This window comes from Dysidea avara, chromosome 10, assembly GCF_963678975.1.
Source record: "Dysidea avara chromosome 10, odDysAvar1.4, whole genome shotgun sequence".
Lineage (NCBI taxonomy): Eukaryota > Metazoa > Porifera > Demospongiae > Dictyoceratida > Dysideidae > Dysidea > Dysidea avara.
In genome coordinates this window covers 16,696,904-16,717,757 of record NC_089281.1, presented here as the reverse complement: position 1 = coordinate 16,717,757, position 20,854 = coordinate 16,696,904, and the positions used below count along the sequence as shown (strand labels likewise).

The window sequence follows — 20,854 nt, the reverse complement described above, 5'->3', positions numbered from 1 at the left end:
TCAATGGTGAATTTTATCGTGAACATAATTGAAGAACACTTTCAGAATGTTTGTACTAACATATATAGATCCGTGCAGTGAAGACATAAACACCAATCCACTAGTAATAACATTTGGGTTCGGACTTCTTATCAGTCAAACATACAGTAAAAGTAAACATCTGTGTAGTGCTTACTCAACTCATGAGCCAAATATCAAACATTTTATTCAATATGACTATATACTCATATAAAAATACATACTGATGTGCACAGCACATAACTTGGTTGATATCAGATTGTAAGAAACAGATTCATCAGTGTAGTGCAAGATGCTGATGATTATCTTGTTGTCTGATTGTGTTACACTTACCGAAGTATGATATGGACAAAATTGGCAAAATTAGTCACCTGATTTTGCAACAAGATAGTGGAGGAATGTATGTACAGTGTTGACAGAAATGCCATTCAAAGTAAAGTGAACATAAACCCGACATTGCTATGAAAACTATTCAAGATACTCTTTCTGTTAGTACAACCACTAATAATATGTGTATTTCAAGTCTAACATATACATACATACGTATATACACACATGAAGACTTCATCTGTAGCCTAAGCAGAAGCCATACTTTATAAACATAATTAGTCTAAAACCTAATACTAACAATCTTCACCATGGAGCTTACCTGGAATAACTATTCTTCTTTTAGATGTGTACTATGGCCACGTGACATCAATGGACTTTATTTCCAACAATCGTCCAGAGTCATCTTTTGAGTGAGTTCAGATACATTACACATTGTTACAATCAATCCAATGCACAAACTCATTGATAACCCATCACAATTAATGGTTAGAATCCACCAATGTTAATCAAATTACAATTAGGCTCAAGAGTTGACTTGCAATATTATATGTACTGTAAGGAAACTATTGATGTTAGGACTTACTAGACACATGCAAGGTGTATAGGTCTCATAAGGTAAGGTCATGATACAGTACTATTATTAGCCATGTGTATCCAAGTCAAGTATACAAAAGGTCAAAAGGAAAGTTCAGGATACCAAACACTTTTCACTGATAATATGGTATGAATATCTCTTTTTACAAGTACATGACAGCACTAAACAGTGTCCACAAAAACAACAGTAAACTAATGATGAATTACTGTGGTTTATTGTACGTATATGAATAATGCACAAGCACTTACTATACTGCATTCCATAATTTAATGATTCTTTATTGTGCTATACAGTGAACTTACCAGATTGTCTCTAACACTAAACACCAGTGTACTCATGCAATTGTCCTATGTACTGATGATGCCTCAGTATTTCTCACAGAACTAATGTAGTGCCAATAACTATTAACAAAAATGTGTTGCTTTAGTCACAAGCCTTCTTGATATATTTAGCTCTTCTATACTGCATGAGTGCTTGCTGCTCAGCATGCATTAATGAATCACTATAATATATTTATCACATATGTTGAGTTATAATTATGTACTTGTGGTAATACAAGCCTCACCAGTGACTTCAAACAGGTTCATGGATGACCGTACTGTGTAACATCATGATGTGATGAAATGGGTATGTATGCAAAATATACAGGCACTACAAAAAAGTGAAGTTAGTTGCTGACTAACACAATGCAACTTGTACACCGAATTGTGATTTCTTTATGGTGCACATGTATTCACATACACACCCAACCTTTGTTGGTTAATTTCCATACATTTATCTACAGCATCAGCAGAACCTTTCCAGTGTGGCTATATACGTAATGTGCACATGTCAGATATAGATGAGAAGGAACTTAACACAATTCCTGAAGCAACTGATTGTTATATATATATATATATAAATCATAGGTTTGTTTGAAGTATTAGATATGCTACGCTCTTACAAGGAGAAATGATAGTAGTGTTATTAAGTGCATGAGGAAGATGAAGAATGCACAATACCCACACACAAGAGTAAATAATGGAAGAGCTCTTGCCACATGCCTCAAAAGTATATGAGCTTGAAAAACCTACAGGAGATATACTGACTTGTCCAAGATCCCACCCAGAACAATCACTTGATTATACAAATGTTGCCACTGGAAATAGTAGTAGAAAGTAAACCATTGCTGTCTTGTTGAAGGGATATTTATGCTGAAATAGATAGTGTACCTCTGTTGGTACTGAGAACTGCACCGGCCATGGCTCTTGTGCCATGCATGTTCAGAAACCGGATTGTATGTAATATTGTTTCATCGTTTTCTGGTTTCAGCGATTATGTTTTGTATGTGCTACCCATATTTAATTGCTACCAGCTGTTTTAACATTTATTGAGAACAAACTTCCATCAGTGTACAATTACTACATCCTCTTCAGAGATAGTCCTTGGCCGATAAAATAGCTTCTATAGAAGCTCCTAAACTAAGTAAATGCTAGTAACAGCATGATATGGGTAACAGTGAAACTTGGGATAAATACCATGAGTGTTGCATTGAAAATGGGTAAAATTTTTGGTTGCAGGCTATTCTGATTTGATTCTCCATTATTTTGTGTCAGAACAACCAGACCCTAATAACTATTGCTTGGCAACCAAAGTATGATAATAGTATTATGTATTAGATTAATTATGAAGATGTAGTCTAGCACTTATAGGGTTAATTAATTGCTGTCAATTTACTCAGCACAATTATCGCATGCGTACATACCATACAAGTGTTAATGTTCAGCTGTAGACCAGCTAGTCAATCAAGTCACACACACACACACAACACTTAGTTATGAGATGTATCATGTATATATCCTGTGTACTGCTTGTGCCAGCCATTCGGCAGTTGTCGTAGAAACAAATCATCTCTTGTTAGCAACTGCTTTCAATATTTTGCACCACTATATTAAAGAGAAATAGTAAAACAGTGTGGGGGTGATCTGAGATGTTTAACTTACTTCAGTTCTTTGTTGTGCACTACTACACTTGATATAGAACACTGATGTCTCATCATCTCTCATACCAACCCTCCTGGGTACTGGTGGAGTAATTATTATAGCATTTTTTGATCCTTTAACTGTGTCTTCATCAATGGCAGCTCCTCTGATGTAGATAGCACCAAGAACTGAGATATTATCTTTGTTCTAAAGTAATAGGAAATAGTGTAACTCCCTGCTACACAATGCCTGAACATGGGAAGGTAGCTACATACATAGTTTGTGGGAAAAATAATACTTGATGAACATACCTTAACATGTGCTTTGCAATAGTAGAGGAAGTTTCCTTTCAGAGCAAATTCTCTTGTTCTCCATCTAGAGTACCACTCTGGACAAGGCCCTGTCTTCTGAAGGACCACTGTATGTTCAGCATCCTGCAGTCCAAGACTGGAGTATGTTGGCTATAGAACAACCACATAGTATATGTATATGGTAAAGTTTTATCTATGTACTATATGCTATATATATATGCAGGCAATATAATTATTCCTTTAAAGGCTGAAGCTATATAAGTTGTTTGTTTCTTACCTTGCTGACTGTTGATCTCTTTAGCATGTTGTAGATGCTCTTGTCAGTATACAACATTATTGCTTTGCTGTCTTCTTCTACAATATCAATGATGTCCAGTTGGCTAGCCATAGATATCCGTATTGGTCTCTCTGTTTCCATCTCTGCAGATCTTTTGGGATAATCACACTACTGCACTAAAACTTGTTATGCCTACAGCATGGTTATCAGCTGCTTTTATGTGATAGCCTGGCAGGGATTCTATTTCCTGTGATAACATGATACTTTTACCTTAAATGGTGGTGAAGAAGACAGTCAATTTCTGTTGATAAACGATTTAACATGTTTAAGATACTACACATAGTTCACACCATAACCCATCTGTTGACTAGCTACATGGTTTAGTGAGTGAAGTGTTCTTCCGTGGCAACTGTGATCACCTATATATTGGAGACTAATATCAGGTGTTGCTTTTATATTATGTAACTACGTATATCTACTTACGTTAATCATTACATCAGATGTTGTAAGGTCAAACATGTTAAAAATCTTTAAAATTGCATAGCTTAAAGAAACATAAAATGTCATCCACCTAACTGTTACAAATAGTTAACAATCCACCCATGCTGTAAGTATATTCTCATGAATTATAATCCAAAGTTAACATGTTGGTTGCTGGGGCCCACCCCTGGGAATAGTGGCAACCGCCACCATTTATAGAGGATTAAATTACACATATGTGCTCATATATATAATGCATTTATTTACCTAGCTATCCACCCCTCCACCGCACCAAGCTCTACACTGCCTACTCTTTTTCCTAATGTTAATCACATAACATTTTCCCACAAAGCCCGTAGTATACGTGACAATACACAAGTTCGACAATCATGCAACAAGAATACAATGATACCATAATAGCAAGTAAGATTATATCTACATGAGATCGTGCATGACATGACAATATATATATATATGTATATGTAATAGGATGGATGGCTGTGGTATTTGGGATTAATAGTGCGAGCATTGTAAACAGGAAGAAGTAAAATAGTGCTTCGCCTCGCACTATTTCCTTCCTGTTTACAATGTGAGAACTATTAATCCCGAATACCACAGCCATCCGTCCTATTGCAAATTAATCCGACAACCATAGTAACTGTTACTAGGCAACAGAAATTCAAAAAATAGCCATTGCAAAATACCTATCACACTTAGCAACCGTTGCCTGGCAACCATTGCTATGGTCTCAAAAGACTTTTACCATCGGTTGCCTATCAAACCGTTGCTAAGCAACCATATTGTGTCATACCTGGGGGCATCTATCACTATGGTAACAATAGTTGTCAAGCCGGACATTTATTTCTAATATAAACACACCACACTATTTTTTTAGCCAATCAAATTAGTATTATAGATTTTTGTCATGGGACCTTTACAAACAAGTGTAATACTAATTCTATTGGCTAATCGCTTGACGTATTTCAATATAATACGTCAAGCTGCTATTGAGAGTATTATACAGTAACACATTCAGTTGTTGGATTAATATATATATATATATATATATAGATCATGATATAGAGAGGATGAGTTTGGATGAATAATGGGCAACTGAGGAAATCATAGGGCGGGCAGTAAGTTCTTCCATAAATAGGGTAGATGAATGAACATAGCATTTGCAAGGGATGATAGCAAACCGCTAAGACACGTCAAATCGCAGCAATTGATCACTAGCAACCAAAATGACAGACCAAGCTATGTCATGAACATTAATATTGGTATCAATTGATAAAGCATTACAGCTACATAACTAGCATCTAATTCACCCAAATTCCTCCAAATTTCCCGAGCTTGCTGTACCCCACATATAGAATTATAATAGTACTTAGACAGTGATATTATTGTAGTTATAATAACCACACATAGCACAAGTATGCATGAAGTATATGACACATCCCGATGGTATATAGAAAATTACGACAATACCAAATGAGAATGCAACTAAGTGAGCCTGTATGTGTACCGATAGCGGTAAGCATCTTACTAAGCAGAGTTTTTGCAGGACCAGCAGGGACTAATGCCTGAGAACCTGTGAGTACCAAGGAGTGTGCAGGTATAGCATAAGTATAAAGGAGTGTGTAAACATGACATGAATGCAATGTACACAGTAGGCCTTCCAATTGATTGTATGTGAATGTCAACTACCTGTATGCAGCAACAAACGTATATACATATTAGTGAGCATTAAGTGACTTTACAAATACTGATATGCATTTTTGCAAGCATGTAAGCAGAACATAAATGTAAAAGCCCATAAGCAGCAGCAACAGTTGTATTCCAAGTCTGAATACAGCCAAGTACTATACATACAGACATTGGTAAGCACGAGTAAACTTGCAATTAGAGCTAAAGAGGTTACTTATGTAGTATAAAAGCCTGCAATGATTTTAGACACGTAGCAGTTTATATTGTATGCAGATGCTTTCAAGTTTAAAGTACAATAAATACTCTTGTGCACACAGGCACTATGTACTGACGAAGGCAAGTGTAACTGAGTAATCTGTAAACCTTTCAGGACAGTAGCTGTACATAGTAGAAAATTAAAAGCTTTACATTGAGAGCTGTCTGGGATTAAGGTTCCAAATTAAATATCGGTTGAGGTATACCATGTTACGTACAAATTAACATGCATGCTGCAGATATCGCGATATACCACTATAAGAACTTGCACATAATTTCTGTGACCTAAGTGCACGCTATAGCGTAAGGGTGCGCTATGATCTAAGCATGTGAAGTAATGTTGAGATGGTTTCAGCGGCCATTCACCTTTCAAGAACATGGCATGTCACGTGACAGCAAACCTGTTAAATCAGTTTGTTGATTACACAATACTTGAAACCATCTCAACATTACTTCACATGCTTAGATCATAGCGCACCCTTACACTATAGCATGCACTTAGGTCACAGAAATTACGGTGCAAGTTCTTATAGTGCTATATCGTGATATCTGCAGCATGCATATTAACTTCAATTTATTGTGATACAATAAATTACATTTATACCAAGTTCTTATAACGCACACAAATCTCATTAAATCATTCATAGTGACCTGGAGCTTGTGTATAATGCAGACACTCATGAAAGTGTTCTTTATATACTCTATCAAGGCTTATTAAAGTGCCCTGGTTTTCTTTTTATATGCATTACTACTAAACGGCCAGGATCAGGCGAAATGTGTCCTTGTAAAAATCTACCGTGTAAACATAGCCTCATTACAGAAGTTTCAACTGCATGATCTAGGTTGATACTTTGTATATCAGATTTGTAATGAATTTTTACTTTCAAGGCTGTATTATAGCAAGCGTGGTAATTCTTCCATCTCAATAGAACTGATTGTAATATTAGATATATTTACTGTACAGAACATCAACGTTGACACAAATCAAACATGCATTGTGGCACATACACACACAACACACAGCACACAACACACACACACACACAACACACACACACAACACACACACAAACACACACACACACACACAACACACAACACACACACACACACACAAGCATGTATGTAGTGTAATGGGGAACAAAGGCAGTTATATGAATGTGGTATATCAGATTTTTGAGGATGTTGCATGGCTGGCAATTATTTAATGTGTTTGCCACACAATTGCAGCATATCATCCTTGGTTTTGTATTAATAGCTCATTAATAATAGCTGGTTAGCTACAAGGTATACATTCTAAGCTTCTCTTGACTGGGGACCCATTGTTACAAAGACACAAATCATCGATCACAAAACATCAATGTTTTCATTGAAGATATGATCGATGCTGTAACATCGATTACAAAACATCGATCAGATCGAGTTAAAAACATTGGTGTAACAGATCTTATCGAATTCAAAATATGATGTTGAATAAAAGATTTGCCTGATTTTTGTCGCATTTGGCATTCCATAGAATACAGGATGAATACAAAAACAGTAGCACATTTGGTTGGGTGTCACCTAAGTAATATTTAAATGATACCTCTGATGTAATTTATTCACTAAACAGAACTGACTTATGATGATAGGCGTTGATCAAATGAAAAGAATAGCTGCTACCACTGGTAGGCCTATTAGTCCATTGTTCTGTGTGATTCACCATTTGGTTAAATCACAAAGAAGGTTTAGACATTTCAAATACGTACTATTCCTTCATTTGCTTCCTGTTATTATGAAGCAATACAATTTATGGAGATCATGACTACCATCTTTATTGTTTCTCATCACTCAGCTGTGACAACAAAGGTAGGCTGTAGCTTACAGAATTGCTGGAACTGATGTGTCTGGGGTTTTAGTAGCAATGGAAAGAAGAGTAAAGTTATGGGATGGTTCATATAATTGTAAGACATTTATGTGTGATTTAAGACTGCCATCAAAGTTATACCAAAGATCAGATTGCGTATATTATATGTAATAGCATGTATATGCTTATATTCCCATGCAGTACTTATGCATTCAGCGTTCTACACAAACATTGCCAGTTTCAAGGTTTTGTTCTGTTCAGCAATATCATGCATGCTTTGCTTCTTCCTATACATAGTATAGTAGAATACACCTCTTCAATGATGCTACCCTGAATGGTAGACGCTATGATAATCAGGACAAGAGGCTTGTACATGGTTACATAGGTTGTCTGGAATACAAGGAGTCCCACTGCATTGTCAACCTACCCAAATTCCCCAATGACTGTGCAACAAAGCCATTGATGACACATAACCGTTATAGTACTATGCAGATGACCACCCACACTGGTAGAATTACAGTGAATCTATAAAAGGTGTCCAAAGTGAACAAAAAGTATGGTAGGTTGATGTCCATACATGATATGGGCTTAGAATGGAATTTACTATGTAGCCAAAAAAAAACAAGCCATGTTTGGCTTTTCATTAATTAAGCCTCTGCACAAGATTCTTTGTCTCTATCTTAAACACCTAAATTACACGAACAGTCTTTCATCTATGTATTTATTTATTTTAAGGCCTTACAGCAAAAGTGCTGAAGGTCTCTGTACTAGAGGAGAGGAAAAGAAAGTTGACGAATCCACTCTTCATCAGCATTGAGAAATTAAACATTGAGAAATCATAGATCTAAACATATACTTTTTAGAGGATGTTTGATATAGGGTTTGACGAAATGTCATTTTTTTTGTCAAAATTTCCTGTTGTATGCTACAGGCAAGAAATGTATGATTTTACCCATCAGTATATACCTGTCCTAATGTCTAAGAAAAAATCCTAATTAATATGTACTGTGAAATAATCATTTCTACAATTCAGCCATTTCAATGGAGTGTAGCTTCAATACTCTTTTCTACACTGTTACTGGAGAAATTAACTGTAAGAAGTATTACTGTTCACCTTCCTATTATAAAGGAAATGTCCCAAGGGTGAGTGATGAGGTATATATTATTATTGTTCAATTATATAACCCTCTAGGGACCAGCAGGGAGACTACAGGGAGGCAACAAATTAGCCTGTAACACAGGTAGTCAGAAACCTGAACCTGAAAGCTATGCTGGATGCAGAAAAAAATCCCGGACCAGGTGGTGACTTGATCCACAGAACAGCTTGCAGTATAGGCAAGTGCTGAGGAGCTACACAGCCTGGGATCCAGTATTTCCTCTGCATTCAGCCAGTACTTAACAATTGTGACTTCTCATTTTTTAATAGGGTTTATTATATTACAAGTGACAAAAGAAAGAAGTACACGGTACACATCATCCATGCATGGCTAGGATAGAGCTATATATATATCAATTACAGCTAGTGACTAAGGAAGTGATTAAAAATTTAAAACTACGTACAGCGTCAGGTACGTGAAACAGAAGTATTTCCTTACCTAATGGCATGCTGTCAATTGTGAATTTCATTGAATCCATAACTGAATATCGGTAGGATCGTGCAGTGAAGAACACTCACAATTTGCTAGTAATATATTATTTTGGGTATGCATGTAGTGAAGAATGCTCACAATCTACTCACACACACATACTGGCAAACAGTAAAAGTGAACAACTGGGTAGCACTAAGTCATATGGACCTAACATCAACCTTTTTCATCAGTTCAAAATGACAACTCATACAAAAATATGTAGGTTCCTATTGTACACATATAACTTGACTAGTATCACATTTTCACCATGAAGAAACACATTCACAAACTGTTGATGAATATCTTGGATTAGTCTCAATTGTGTTACACTTGTCAATGTACTAAGAATTGGTGAGATATGCCAATCAGTCACTTGATATTGCAACAAGAGAATAGTAGGAGTGTATGTGCAGTGTTGACAGAGACTCCATTCAAACTAATTTGTAATGATAACCCGATGAGAACTATTCAATTCTTTCAATCTGTCCGAATTTGCATCTTTCTAAAGAGCATGTGTTAATGACCTTGCATACATGCATGAAGGCTAGTTACCTAAGAAGGAGCCATACAACCATCTTACAAACACAAAAAGTAATACTAGATTCAAAAAATGAAGGAGTATCATAAATTTCATCTCTATATATATGCATTAGCAGTTTGTATACTGCATCATGCAACATTTTGTTTTAAGTGAGTTCAGATAGTCAGTGTTCACTTATAGACACCTTGTATCAACACTTAATGCACCAGCTCATTAACTTGTCACCGCAACAGTTAGAATCCATCACAATACTTGCATATGGCAAATCTTGTTATTGGACTTACTAGACATATGCAGAGTGTATGTATGATATGTATACCAAAGTATGGTATATGTATAAGTGGTATGCCAAAACCACACAGTCTTCACAAAAACAAAATTGCAAATGATGAGGTTATTTTATCAAAATCCAATAACATACATACCATACAAGTGTTATTTACCAACTACATGGTCAATCGACTCACACACACACAACACTTAGTTATCTTAATGTCTCATGTATATCCTGTGCATTGTTTGTGCCAGCCATTTGGCAGTTGTTGTAGCAAAAATATCATCTTTTGTTAGCAACTGCTTTCAGTATTTTGCACCACTATATTAAAGAGAGTTAATAAAACAGTGTGGGTGTGATCAGAGATGTTTAACTTACTTCAGTTCTTTGTTGTGCACTACTACACTTGATATAGAACACTGATGTCTCATCATCTCTCATACCAACCCTCCTGGGTACTGGTGGAGTAATTATTATGGCATTTTTTGATCCTTTAACTGTGTCCTCATCAATGGCAGCTCCTCTGATGTAGATAGCACCAAGAACTGGGATATTATCATCTAGTTTGGACTACAGTAATAGGAGACAGTAATTATTTGCTTTATTGATATATAAGCGGCAACTAGCTACACAATTAGCTATTGTTCATACCTTAAAATGTGCTTTGTAATAGTAGAGGAAGTTTCCTTTCAGAGCAAATTCTCTTGTTCTCCATCTAGAGTACCACCTTGGACAAGGGCCTGTCTTCTGAAGGACCACTGTATGTTCAGCATCCTGCAGTCCAAGACTGGAGTATGTTGGCTATAGAAGAACCACAAAGTATAGTAAAGCTACTACAAGCTATAGGAGCTCAATAGTTGTTCAATATAGTATATTTTCCTATAGGCTGGAGTTAGTGTTGCTCTAGTTGTTGATTTCTTACCTTGCTGGCTGTTGATCTCTTCAGCATGTTGTAGATACTCTTGTCAGTATACAACATTATTGCTTTGCTGTCTTCCTCTACAACATCGATGATGTCCAGTTGGCTAGCAATAGATATCCTTATTGCCCTGTCTGTTGTTTCCATCTCTGCAGATCCTGTAAGATAATCACACTACTACTATTGTTCACACTAAAACTTGTTATGCCTACAGCATGGCTATCAGCTGCTTTTGTATGATAACCTGGCAGGGATTCTATTTCCTGTGATAACATAACACTTTACTTTATATGGTAGTAAGGATGACTGTCAATTTCTATTGTTAAAGGATTCAACAAATTCTAAGATACCAAACATAGTTCACACCAAACTACTAACTCATCTGTTGATCATATGGTTTGGAAATGAAGTGTTCTTCCATGGCAACTAGCATCTCATGGGTTATGGCCAGACAAGTGCATATTGTTATAATACATTATAGGCCTAGTAATATATAGTGGTCAATGGTACCTATACATTAAGCTGTTTGTAAGGTCGACATGATACTTAAAATACAAAACTGAATGTTATATATGTAACAACTAGGGTACTGAAATACATTCTCTTGTAACTGCTTCACTTAAACTAATTTCTTCCATTTCATTTGAAGTTCTCCAAACAAATATCTGGAGTAGTTGTAGGATAATATGTCTTGTACATTCTTCATTCTACCCCCCACTGTAATCACTCTTGATAATGTTCAGTTTATCCCCATGAAGACACAGTTGTAATCCAAAATAATACTAGAGTCTGTTGATATCGGGACGCACCAGTTTCATTAAATCATTCATACCAGGCTCTCTGTCATCTGTAAACACATTATCACTTCATCACAAACATGTACTAATAAAAATCATATCATCAACACCTTCATCCGCTAGTAATCTTCATGGTGTAAGTGTTTTACAGCTGTTTTAATTGTATACCACTTTCGTTTTAACTCCTGGTGCCGTTGATACTATGTGCATCCCTACAGTTACTACTTCCCTTGCAGCAATCAGCTCTATAACATTTCCTTCCAAGTAATTAAAATTGAATTAGTGCACATCAGATTTGCTATGAATTTTAACTACATTTTGCAGTATATCAAGCTTGGTGATTCCCCAACCTTAACACTGAGAACTATGATATAATTTTACTAGAATTATGACCGGATATAATTAGGTCACTACCCATACAAACACTCCAACACATCATTGCACACACATACATGTAGAATATTATTTTTATGATGAGGGACAAAGTTACATATTCACTGACATGATTTGTGTGGTAGTGAGTTGTTCGTGGATGCATTGAAATATATAGTACAGTTGTGAACTGTTTAATGTGTTTGCCACACAAACCGATTGCCTAACAGAGTTTTTCTATCAATAGCTCATTATAGCTGGTTACATATAATACACCAACAAGTATCAATAGTTCTAGTCTACGTAAATAGACACAAACACACTGAGTAGAACACTTGGTTGGGTATCATCTTCAGTTTCAACGATACATCTGATGTCATAATACTAAACAGAACCACATATCCCCTTCATTAGCCACACTCTACCCATTAATGATAATAGGTGTAGATTAAGTGTAAGGAACAGCTTCTACTGGTCCATTGTTCTGTGTGATTCACCATTTGGTGACATATCACAACATGTACAAAGAAGGTGAAGATATACAAATGCCATTCCTTAAATATGTGAAGCAATACAATTTATGGAGTTCACATAATCACCACAAATACCATCTTTATTGTTTCTCATCACCCAGTTGTGACAAAGGTAAGCCACAACTTGTTTGGACGAATAATACAGAACTGCTGGAAGTGATCATAACTATATGGGCAGTCCCACAGAAGCTACAGAGTACCTAACACTTCAGTACAGAAGAGTTCTACTAATACCATCTTCCTGTTGTTATACTAAATGTACCTGAGTAGTGATGAGACTGAGTCTAACCCATTTACACCACAATTACACCAATCTTTATGAAAGTGCATGTCCTCTGATTTGGTACTAACATTAACGTACATTCCAGTTAAAGAATCTATCATTTTTTTCTCTGACTGTTTTTGAGGCCACCACAAACATTGCAAGTTTCAGATGAAGTTCAACAATTGTTAATATATCAATAGATTCAACACTGAACTATATATATATATATATAGTTTGAACCCCTCAAAATAAGATACACAAAAAATTTAGACACCTTGAAAATCAGGAGTCGATGGTTCCTTTAGTGCCCAAATGTTAAGCAATCTAAAATCTGGATTCATCATGGTCAAGGGATACCCAAGGCTTCACTGTATTGTCAACCTACGTCCAACTTCACTGACTGCATTGGTGACACACAACTACTGGTATTAGTACCAGACCTGGCATTAGTCCTTCGTCTTCCTCTATATACTGCAACCACCTTGAGTACATTGCTTACTACTTCAAACACTGGAGAGCCAGATGATCTATCCTCTGTATCATTCTGATAGAATTACAGTGAACCTGTAAAATGTGTCCATTGTAAACATTATAGGAATGGTGGGCTAACACATGACAAGGGCTTAGAATGGAATTCACTATGTAGCTAAAACACATCATGTGTGGCTTTTCATTAAACCTGTACACAAGATTCTTTGTCTGTATTTCAAACATCTTCAGTTACACAAAAACAGGCTTCTATCGTTATTAACTATCAACTAGACAGGATTCAATTAGGGAAACAGAAAATAAAATTATAGTGATTAATCTTCAAATACAGACAAATGAAGCCTTGGTTGGCAACTTGGTGTACACGTATATATCAAGTTTAACAAAGTGTTTTCCTTAGTACAGATATGACAAATACCGGTGCATGTGCATGTTTACCATACAGCAAGTTATTTGTGAGAGGTCCAAATATCTGTGACATTTGCAAAGTAGTTAACAATAAACCTGCGAAGATATCTGCTAGAAGGCTAAACTTCTTATAAATTTGTATTTCAAATGAACAGTAGTTTGAAAACAGCTCTTTGGTTCTAAAGTTATTGTCACAATGCAACAATAGTGATACATAGAATTACAGAGAAATCATTCATGGGTCTTATAGTTTAGCAATCACAGAAATTTTAGCTGGATATCGTTTCAAAAAAATTAGGCCTAGCATAAGCCACTGTACAGTTGAAAGTATTGTAAATCAATAATCCATTATATACAGACAAGAATTGATTTTGTAAATGTTTAAGATAGTTTTGCACATGGATACCAGTCCTATTGTCAAAGCAAAGAAGTTTTATTTATTAACTTACAGGAACAATTTTGTTAAATGTGCTAACAAATGACAATCATTGCAGTGGAATGTGTGGGAAATGCCAAGTACGGTAACTGTCTACCATCAGACACCACTCTACTGAAAGAATAACAACCTAGCTTCCTACTTACTTTATAATACCACACAGTATGAAACGTGAAGATAAGACATTATAAATTACATCAGAAAGAGTATCTTATATCTCTCTACAAGTTAGGACTACATCAACCACAGTGGCTAGGTAGTAGACTAAATTTAAGTATCAGACAGTAAAGCAGAGTCATTTCCTAAACTATATAGGTGAATAGTTATGAATTGTGTTAAGGAATTCTTAGAATATTAGTGGGACCAGTGAAGCAATCAACAATCACAAACTGCCAAACAAAATTTAAGCAGCTGAGTAGAACTTACATCATGGAGCCAAAAATGAAACATTCTTTTGCTAACAAAAACTCTAGGACATTAGTCTATAATATTCATAAAGTATATATACACAGAAAGTATTTACATGGTTATAGTATCAGATTGCCACCATGAAGAAGCAGCACAAAATGTTGATGACAGTTGGATTAGTCTGATTGTGTTACAACTACTGATGATGTACCAAGACTTTTATGGATAATTTATAGTCACACGATATTCCAACAACATAGTATGTGGTGGGAGTGAATGTGCAGTGTTGACAGAAATGCCATTCAAACATCGTTATGAGTACAATTCAATTCTTTGTTGAGATTAATTTTCTAATAGTACAAGAGAATGAGGTGTCTTCATACTTTTGTCCATAAATGAAGATATGAATAGTTCTCACGTGTAGCCTGAGGAGGAGCCATACATCTTGGGCACTTTGTAATTACCAATGAAGTACAACTTTTATAGAACTCATGCCTAGAACATCAGTAGTTGTGTACGAAAAGAAATGCTTTATGGTTTTCCCTTTGAGTGTTATATCCCAGCAACTCCACTGTCTCTGTGGGGTTGGTGGGCTTTATTCTCAACAATTGTCCAGTATCATCTTTGAGGGAGTTCGAATAGCCAGAGTTCACCTTTGCCTCGGTCATGAAATAGTCAAGTCCAAGTGAACCATCTGACTATGAGGATAATCAACATAATTACTTTATTCAGTAACAAAATTAGAATCCATCATAGTATATCAAATTACAACAATTTTTCCGTTAGTCAGCATTGTTTAAAGAACACAGTGTGCTTTCTCATAAGGCAAGGTCACGATACATACAGTACATTCTTAGTCATCCAAGTTAAGTACAAGGTTCAAAGGAAGAGTTTAGGACACACACAAAATACTACACATATACTTCATTACATTCTTACAAGAGGCTGATAGACTACAATCCCTGGGGGGTTGATGGTTATACTATACATTCATACTTGATCAAGCATGAAGTATGGATCAACAACTCAGTTCAGGGCATATCCTTGAAATAAATATGATATGTTGGAATTATTCGTGGAAACTCTGGAAGATTTATATCTTGGACATATAAGGCTTAAACAAACACTTATTTCAAGGATGATAAGGCACATATCATACAGTATGGTAGTGATGGCTAGCTTCACTAATCACAACAGACTCCACAGGACCTTGTAATGCCAAAACAGCTATATAAATATGGCGTTGACATATTTACAAACTGCAACTCACTGTGACAGGTCATCATAAAGCCTGCAACAAGTGCTAAAATTATCTCACCAAATACTGATACGTCAATTAAGTGGCTTCCTTCCCCATAACTGACATATCAGCTGTTAATATGGCCGTACTAGAAAGGATACACTGGTAAAATAATTTATGAAAATTAACCAATACAGGTAGCATATGGTGGGTGTAATGAATAGACTTATTAGAGAAACCAGCCACAGTTCACATTAAAACTATTGACAACGTCATCATTGTAACATAATGCTTCCTATCATCAGGAGCTTATAAGCATCAAAGGCTTTGGAACTTATAAACTCCTACTATCATTTATCATTACCACTTTACTGGATTGGCATGTAATTGACTACAGGAAGTTATAGGTGTCTATCACGAACTACGATAGCAGTTCAGAGATTTCCTGTTGATTTGTCAAAATCCTAACAGAATGCACAGTTAGTGCATACTTAGAAACATGCTTGAGAAGGTTATTTAGTACCAGTAGTGAAGTGAAGAGAAAGTGTTTTTTAATAATGAAATTGGCATTGCTTCTTACTGTTTCATTACCTACAAGGATAGTTTTGGATAAAGGGTTTCGGCTGTGATGACGATAACAAATACCCAAATATTACAAACATTCCACTAAATGGCTGAAATTTTTTCCTGTTACAGGTGTATTATACATTAGTGACAATACTCACAAACTGTTTTGGCAACTTCTGAGAACAAACTCAGTCTTATGTGCACTACCACCACCTCTTCCACTGTTTACCAGGCTATCATTGTATTGTATCATACTACCTGTACCATAATAATGGACTAAAATTTCTCATATATCAATGTAACACATCAGAAGAATACAATAGTAACAACACTAAACTTCCATTGTCATCAAGTGATTGATGTTCCATGTCAGTTTACATACAAAAGGAATATTTTGAGACCTCAAAATTAAGTGTCTGAACTGTATATAGTAAGTATCTTCATCCGGCCTTTGCTAAAATGACAGTCTGCAAAAAAAAAAAAAAAAAAACTTTTTGATGTTTCTGGCCAATTTTCAGTGTCTATTTATTTATTTGTAATGTACAGGACTCAGAATTGAGTATATGGTGCATATAAACATGCAAGTGATTAGTTAAATAAGTCTATGAGTTTCTATTCACACAAATGTATCAAGAGAAGCTTAACACTGCCAGATATGCTTATATAAGATACTAACCCATATATCATGAGAATTTATAGTGGCTTCTCCTTCAATGTATCCATGGTGACTTCTACAAACTGCATAACTTGTACATAATATATTACACCCCCACTCAGTGTTTTCATAGATACTAGAGTTCATATGCACTTTCAACAATATATATAATGTAAATCACAGGATAGCAATTGATTAGAATGTTAGGACAGCCATCGATGCCTTTCTAAGTAAACAAGAGGTGCATGTGTATGCTACTTCGATCAATAGTAACTATAGTATGATTTGCATGGGACCACAATCAGAATGACGGTCAAGATTTAAAGTTTGTCTTGATCTTTGGCTAAAGTAGGGATCAAATTTACATGTCAAGTGATTGGTCTCCTCGTTTATGAACTATAATCCCTAATACAAAATCCCTACAGTAAGTTTCCTATTCTTGTGTGAACTTCCATACACTACATCAAAGGTATGAACTATATGTTGCTGTTTGGACTATTTACTGCCCATTACATACAGAGAACAAACATATGACATTCACCTAGAACCAATCTGCTTACTATGACTGTTGGAGGAGTGGTACAAAATTATGACAATTCCTGTTTGTTCCCAAGATAGACAGTACACAGAGCCATTGACACCTTTGTGCTGCAAGCTAAAGAAATAAGACTTAGGAGAACAAAGGTAATTCCATGATGTATGAGCTGTACCTACTGCAGTATACCAAAAAGCACATGTCGGGTCAAAGTAACATCTACAGTGTAACTATATAAAAATCAAAATCAAGCCTGCTGCATCATCTGTTATTGAGTTACGCTTGTCTGAAGGCATCATTTGGTCCATCAGTCAGTAGAAAACATCTCAGTTTGTTTTGAGGGCACATTCAGACTTGATTATAAACAATATTGTCATGTTGCTGTAAAGAAAGATGAGGTTGGTTTTTGGTTGATATTACAAGAAAATGTGAATACCTACAGTGTATACTGACATGACACATCCTTGTTTTGCCAATCTGGAATACTTGATACTTAAAATTGGTCTTGCTCAATCGACTCTAGTACTTGCAGGTAATTCCCTGAGTGCAACCAAATAAAACAAAATAACTGCACTGCCACATGAAACGTAAAGGCCAGGACTCTTGAAGATTTATTTCAAGAATTCTAGGCATTCAAAATTAATTTTGTAAGAAGCTAAATGGGTTTTAAGTGATTATAATAGAACTAGCTCCATCAATATCGAATCAACTGTCACCTAGAAATCTCCAGATTTACCAAAAAAAAGTCACCATCAAGCAGACATTCCTATCGATCCTAAGAGAAACATGACAGTATCACCCTTCTCATTTTATATCTACAATCAAGATCAATCAATGAAAGGACTAACTTACCAACTTGATACAACCAAGAGTAAATTTTATTATTTACTATTAATATGATGTATTCAAATTACAATCACATAGCAAATCCTGATCTTCTTCATGGGTATACAAATTAAATTAATAAATTTCTTTAATTACTGCAAAAGCGGAAAAAAATTGAGTAGCTACCAAGTCACTACCGTAAGGGGGAATTTCCAAACTGATTTTGGTATGCTTAACGTCATAATAACGCTAACCAGACCCCCCTCTCCTTAACGTCACACTATGAAAACAATGTGTTGGCAATTAAGAAGCACAAAATGTTATAATCTTTACATGAAAACATAGTCCACAAACAGTACTAGTTTAGCTGCTTAATCACATCACTTTCTCTATTCCTAGCTGTTTACACTATAACTGCTTAATAAAAATTAATACGTCATGGACTGACCCCCCTCCCCTCTTAACATCATTATGACGTTAAGCATACGTATACCAAAATCAGTTTGGAGATGTTATTGTTGTTATTATCTACTTTACCAGTTAGGCACTGGAGGGTGTACACAGAAGGCAGAGCCTGTTCGAAGTATCCATAGCGATGGGTGAGGTGCTGGATATCTTTTTTCCTTCTGCGTTCTGTCATCAGATGTTTACGAGGACCTAGATCTTCTCAGTAAGGGATGCTTTGGTCAAGTTCTAACATCACTGCCAATTGAGCTGAAACCAGACCCTCAGTCATCATTTAAATAAATAATTATTTAGCCTTACTTGTTGTTTCTTTGTATCTACTCTTTAGAAATCACTACCATACTTACTAACTCGCTTTCTAAACACATAGACAACTTTACAAGGATTAAACTAGCCGTACGGGTACCGGATGTTGTTAAGGAATTCCTCAAGGAAATCGTAATGTCATAGATAGAGTCTTTAAATTATAAATAACACACTGATCATGTCACAAAATTAATCATTGATAGATACATCATAGTTTACGCACAACTCACTATTGGATACCGCCATCCAGCACAAGACACAGCATGAATGTGATCCAGTGAACAAGTCTGCCAGTTTATCTATAAGCCCCGTACGCGGAAATTTAGGTCTGACCGGCCAGTTACTCTGTCCAGCCATAGATAATAGACGCTTCCATTGTCTGGACATTGTAGTATGGGCACGTAAATTAGATAAAAACATAATATGATTTGCAGACATAGCTTTCAGTTAGCTACTGATCTTCAGTCCACATCTTTAGTTTGGCTGAAAGTAGCAGCTATTATATGATAGCTATTTATAATTGACCTGCATTAAAGGTCTGTGCCTGCAGACAGAAATAAACATATGTTAATTAATTTTTATTAGTTTAACCACAAAGGTAAGGTGAATACAAAAGGCAACAAGCCTATAGGAGTACCACCTCCAAAAGTAAAACAAACAACAATAATAAGGTAGCTACATGGCAAAAACAGACAACTGAAACAAAAGAAAATACAGTAATACAAAACTATAGTTACACAAAAGTAAGTTAGTTAGGCATACAAAGAAAACTACACAAAAAGATGCTTAAAAGTGACATGGCGAGGTAAATACATGACAATTAGCAAGTAGGAAAACTTGGAGTGGATGCTACAAGGGCAAACAAAATGGAAAGCGGTATGAAAATTATCACAGAGTTAAATAGTTATTGGTGAAGTGTTGCCAGCAGAAGCTTGCAGATATAGATTTTAGTAGCTAACTGCATGTGCTTTGTTAGTGAAAAGATTGATTCCAAGTCAAGTATATACTAAGTTATTGCAAATGGTAATCTGCTGGTTACTTGGCCAGAAAGCTATATTTTTTGGACTCTGAGCCATCCAAGCTATGCAGGAAAGCTACCTTGTTTGTGCCGCCTTTTCAGTTATTTGACATTAGGTGCTCCTGCTGCAAGCCTACCAGTATAAATTTTAGAGAAGGTTTCCAAGAAAACCCAAAAATTTATGAATTTATATATATGCTATGTCATGTAGTCTTCATCCCTTATTAATCTTTATTATTATTATGAACTTCTGTCAAGTTAAAATTTGTTCTGATTCTGAGATATATGACCTGTTATTTGATGCATGGGGACGATGGGGTGCAGTCTGTATGTGCATGCTTATGTATATTCTCAGCCAGTCACTGAATGGTTAGTCACCATGCATATGCATGC

At 35.7% G+C, this 20,854-nt stretch overlaps 2 protein-coding genes across 8 annotated transcripts; both read right to left on the bottom strand.

Moving 5' to 3' along the window:
• Positions 1 to 2,628: 2,628 nt before the first annotated feature.
• LOC136268935 (uncharacterized) lies at positions 2,629 to 3,694 on the bottom strand. Its single transcript, XM_066064410.1, has 4 exons — positions 3,493 to 3,694; positions 3,216 to 3,365; positions 2,926 to 3,111; positions 2,629 to 2,868 (listed from the first exon to the last, which is right to left on the bottom strand). Exons 1-4 carry the CDS (start codon positions 3,631 to 3,633, stop codon positions 2,830 to 2,832), a joined length of 516 nt encoding a protein of 171 aa, XP_065920482.1. The 5' UTR covers positions 3,634 to 3,694; the 3' UTR covers positions 2,629 to 2,829.
• Positions 3,695 to 10,328: 6,634 nt separating this feature from the next.
• On the bottom strand, positions 10,329 to 19,819 carry LOC136237140 (uncharacterized). 7 transcript variants are annotated; one of them, XM_066027443.1, is made up of 8 exons: positions 19,674 to 19,818; positions 16,816 to 17,124; positions 13,384 to 13,673; positions 11,355 to 11,405; positions 11,146 to 11,300; positions 10,875 to 11,024; positions 10,602 to 10,793; positions 10,329 to 10,544 (listed from the first exon to the last, which is right to left on the bottom strand). In XM_066027443.1, the coding sequence occupies exons 5-8, from the start codon at positions 11,287 to 11,289 to the stop codon at positions 10,506 to 10,508; spliced, it is 525 nt and encodes a 174-aa protein (XP_065883515.1). In that variant the 5' UTR covers positions 11,290 to 11,300; positions 11,355 to 11,405; positions 13,384 to 13,673; positions 16,816 to 17,124; positions 19,674 to 19,818; the 3' UTR covers positions 10,329 to 10,505. The 7 variants fall into 7 exon arrangements, with proteins under 7 accessions (XP_065883515.1, XP_065883512.1, XP_065883513.1 ...); XM_066027440.1 differs by lacking the exon at positions 11,355 to 11,405 and adding an exon at positions 17,334 to 17,395 and having other exon boundaries at positions 19,674 to 19,750; XM_066027441.1 differs by lacking the exons at positions 11,355 to 11,405; positions 19,674 to 19,818 and adding exons at positions 19,210 to 19,386; positions 19,438 to 19,577.
• Positions 19,820 to 20,854: the final 1,035 nt, after the last annotated feature.

Coding starts and splice junctions, on each gene's coding strand:
- LOC136268935 (XM_066064410.1), bottom strand. CDS start 3,633: ATGGAAACAGAGAGACCAATACGGATATCTATGGCTAGCCAACTGGAC. Junction 3,366..3,492: donor AGAGATCAACAGTCAGCAAG/GTAAGAAACAAA, acceptor GTTGTTCTATAG/CCAACATACTCCAGTCTTGG. Junction 3,112..3,215: donor ATTGCAAAGCACATGTTAAG/GTATGTTCATCA, acceptor CTATTACTTTAG/AACAAAGATAATATCTCAGT.
- LOC136237140 (XM_066027438.1), bottom strand. CDS start 13,453: ATGATGAATCCAGATTTTAGATTGCTTAACATTTGGGCACTAAAGGAA. Junction 11,301..13,383: donor ATCGACTCCTGATTTTCAAG/GTGTCTAAATTT, acceptor ATTATCTTACAG/GATCTGCAGAGATGGAAACA. Junction 10,545..10,601: donor GTGCACAACAAAGAACTGAA/GTAAGTTAAACA, acceptor TCTTTAATATAG/TGGTGCAAAATACTGAAAGC.